Here is a 2471-nt window from a genome sequence, read left to right as displayed (position 1 = left end):
TCAGTCGCTTTTTTTATGGCTAAAACATACGTACATACATACATACATAATTTAATTTTATGCTAAAGACAATGTGCAATATTATATATGCAATCGTTCGCTTTATTCATATTATGCAAAAATAAATAATGTTAAATATGCGATTTGTTAATATTTGTTAAAATAGTTCTTTGTTCTTTTCATTTGTTAATTGAATATTCGCAATGTGCTTAAAATTGGGAAATATTACTATAGCAGAACCTCATTGCATGAAGTCAATTATCTTTGCAAGTTTAATTATTTTGCATTGCTAAAGCATTGACAACTTTTAATATGCAAAAAAAATTTTGTCAAATACCATTAACATTTTAAGAAATGTGCAGAAATCAGAAATCTTAAATGTACGCCCGTTAATATTACATTAAGGAAATTTCTGATTTTATTCATAAAAACGTTGGTAATAATCATCAGCAAAAAATGATTTTTTTGACTCTGGAAAAACTGAAATTGGTAATACCTTGATGGCACACTTTTGAAAAAAACAAGCGCTGATAAAACACACTAAATTGCCAAATTCTAAATTTCATCAGAACATTTTCAATTAAAATTTCAGTATGTCTAACTGGAACTGTTGTAATTATTACTGTATATTACAAATTTCTTCTTTTCATTAAAGATTTCATCTTTTAGTTAGAAATTAGTGTATCTCATTCAAAAAATTGGTAAATATTTGAACTTCCCTAATGATCGAAAATGTCTTTTATAAATTTTCAAAAATCATTAAAAACTAATTCGTGCTTTAATAAATAATTCTTTTCGAACATCAAAAAATGCTCTATTCTTAAAAGATAAAAACTATTTTGCACTGAAATGCTGTAATTTTGAAAAGCCCTTTATACAAATTTGCATAAATCATATTTTGAATTTTTATTTATTGCATCATCATTATATACAGTGATACTCAAAGTCAGCAATATATGACTATTGCAATGAAAAATGATTATAGAGAACAGATATTTCAATTAGAACAGTAATTGTAGTGGGTACAGTAAACATAGCTGTCTTACCTGATAATCTTACATAATACTATAACATCATCTCATGATTGTATATCGTATATTGCTTGCATTCTGTCTAATAAAACTCGGCTTTTGAGTGAATCATTACAGTAATGCAGTAAATAAAAATTATTAAACAGGAACTAGCATCCGCTGCAGAGAGACTAATTCATAAAACCGAAGGAAGTGAAAACATCATCAACCTACAGTGAAATAGTCTTTTACTTTGAACAGGTTGGCAAAATATTAACGGTGCATTGCAATGCAAAGCAGTTAATACCGCACTGCAGAAAGAAATGCATCCATATTCGCTAATATAAAATGTAATGTATTGTGATTCTACGCCATCAAAAATATCTACAAAAAGAACGCGCAGGAACATATTACAGTTGATGCAGCAGTGCACGTCACCGGTGTGCGTGCGTAGGTGTGTTCCCGCGCTCTCTCGGTGTGCACTGTCTCTCTGTGTGTGTAATCTCCCGTGTATTATACATTAACTTGGTAATGTGTTGTCATTACAAGTAAAGTCTCTGCATATATCAATCAGTTCACATAAACAACATAAAACATCACTGTTAGCCACTTCAGAATATTGGATTAACAGATATTAATTTCAGTTACAACTTAAATTTATATGAAAGGTGAAAGGAATGTACCGCATTTATGAAATGCAGAAACGAAAAAGTTTTTTCGTATGAGTTCGTTTTAATGTTAAAACCATGATACTTTACTTGGCAGAAACGATTCATCATTGTTTAAAAAAAGAATGCCGATGCCTGTTTGATGAATTTGAATTTAAGAACAGGAATCCACCTTGGCAGCAATAGTGTTGAAACGTGCAAAAATATTCGCTAATTGCATGCAAACTGCAACAGCTGGTTCATATTTTTGTGAAATCTAAAATCGCCATAAATATACTAAGGAAATTATAAACCATAGTAACATACCGCATAAGGCTTGTCAACTGCACATAAAATATCTCCATTCTCAGGAATCAACCAATTTGTAACATCCTTCTCTAAACTACTAGCTTGGTTGTCAACACTTATAGGACTTGAAACAAGAAGTATATGTCTTCCAGGAATTTTACAATTTGCTTTCAATTTTTTATCCCGTCTTGACCATACTTTTATCGTCTTTTTCAACTGCCTAGATATTATTTTCTGGTATATTTCTGAAAACATTTCAAGGTGAAATAGTGCAAAATGCTAAAATATTTCAGCAATAAGAAAAAGTATGTGAAATTACAAATTCAAATTTTTGATGATTACTCAATAAATAATTTATACGTTTTGTCCATACGTGCTCATATTTTAGGGGTTTAACAATTTTGCAAAATTTCAAATATCTTTCTACAAATGAAATAGTTACCATATTTTGATCTTCCAGATTTGCTGAATATTTGAACTGAAACTGGGTCACCTGCTTGTGTTT

General features: G+C 29.9%; 1 protein-coding gene across 1 annotated transcript; it reads right to left on the bottom strand.

Annotated features, from left to right (window-relative positions):
- Positions 1 to 1832: 1832 nt before the first annotated feature.
- Tsp_14147 (conserved hypothetical protein) lies at positions 1833 to 2211 on the bottom strand (the record flags this gene model as incomplete). The annotated part of the gene is made up of 2 exons (XM_003371007.1): positions 1833 to 1934; positions 1985 to 2211. Coding segments are annotated over 2 exons (329 nt in total), but the record flags the coding sequence as incomplete, so codon positions are not given.
- Between the last annotated feature and the right edge of the window lie 260 nt (positions 2212 to 2471).

Source organism: Trichinella spiralis (assembly GCF_000181795.1).
Source record: "Trichinella spiralis strain ISS 195 chromosome Unknown Scfld165, whole genome shotgun sequence".
NCBI classification, from domain to species: domain Eukaryota; kingdom Metazoa; phylum Nematoda; class Enoplea; order Trichinellida; family Trichinellidae; genus Trichinella; species Trichinella spiralis.
This window is presented reverse-complemented; position numbering and strand designations above follow the sequence as displayed.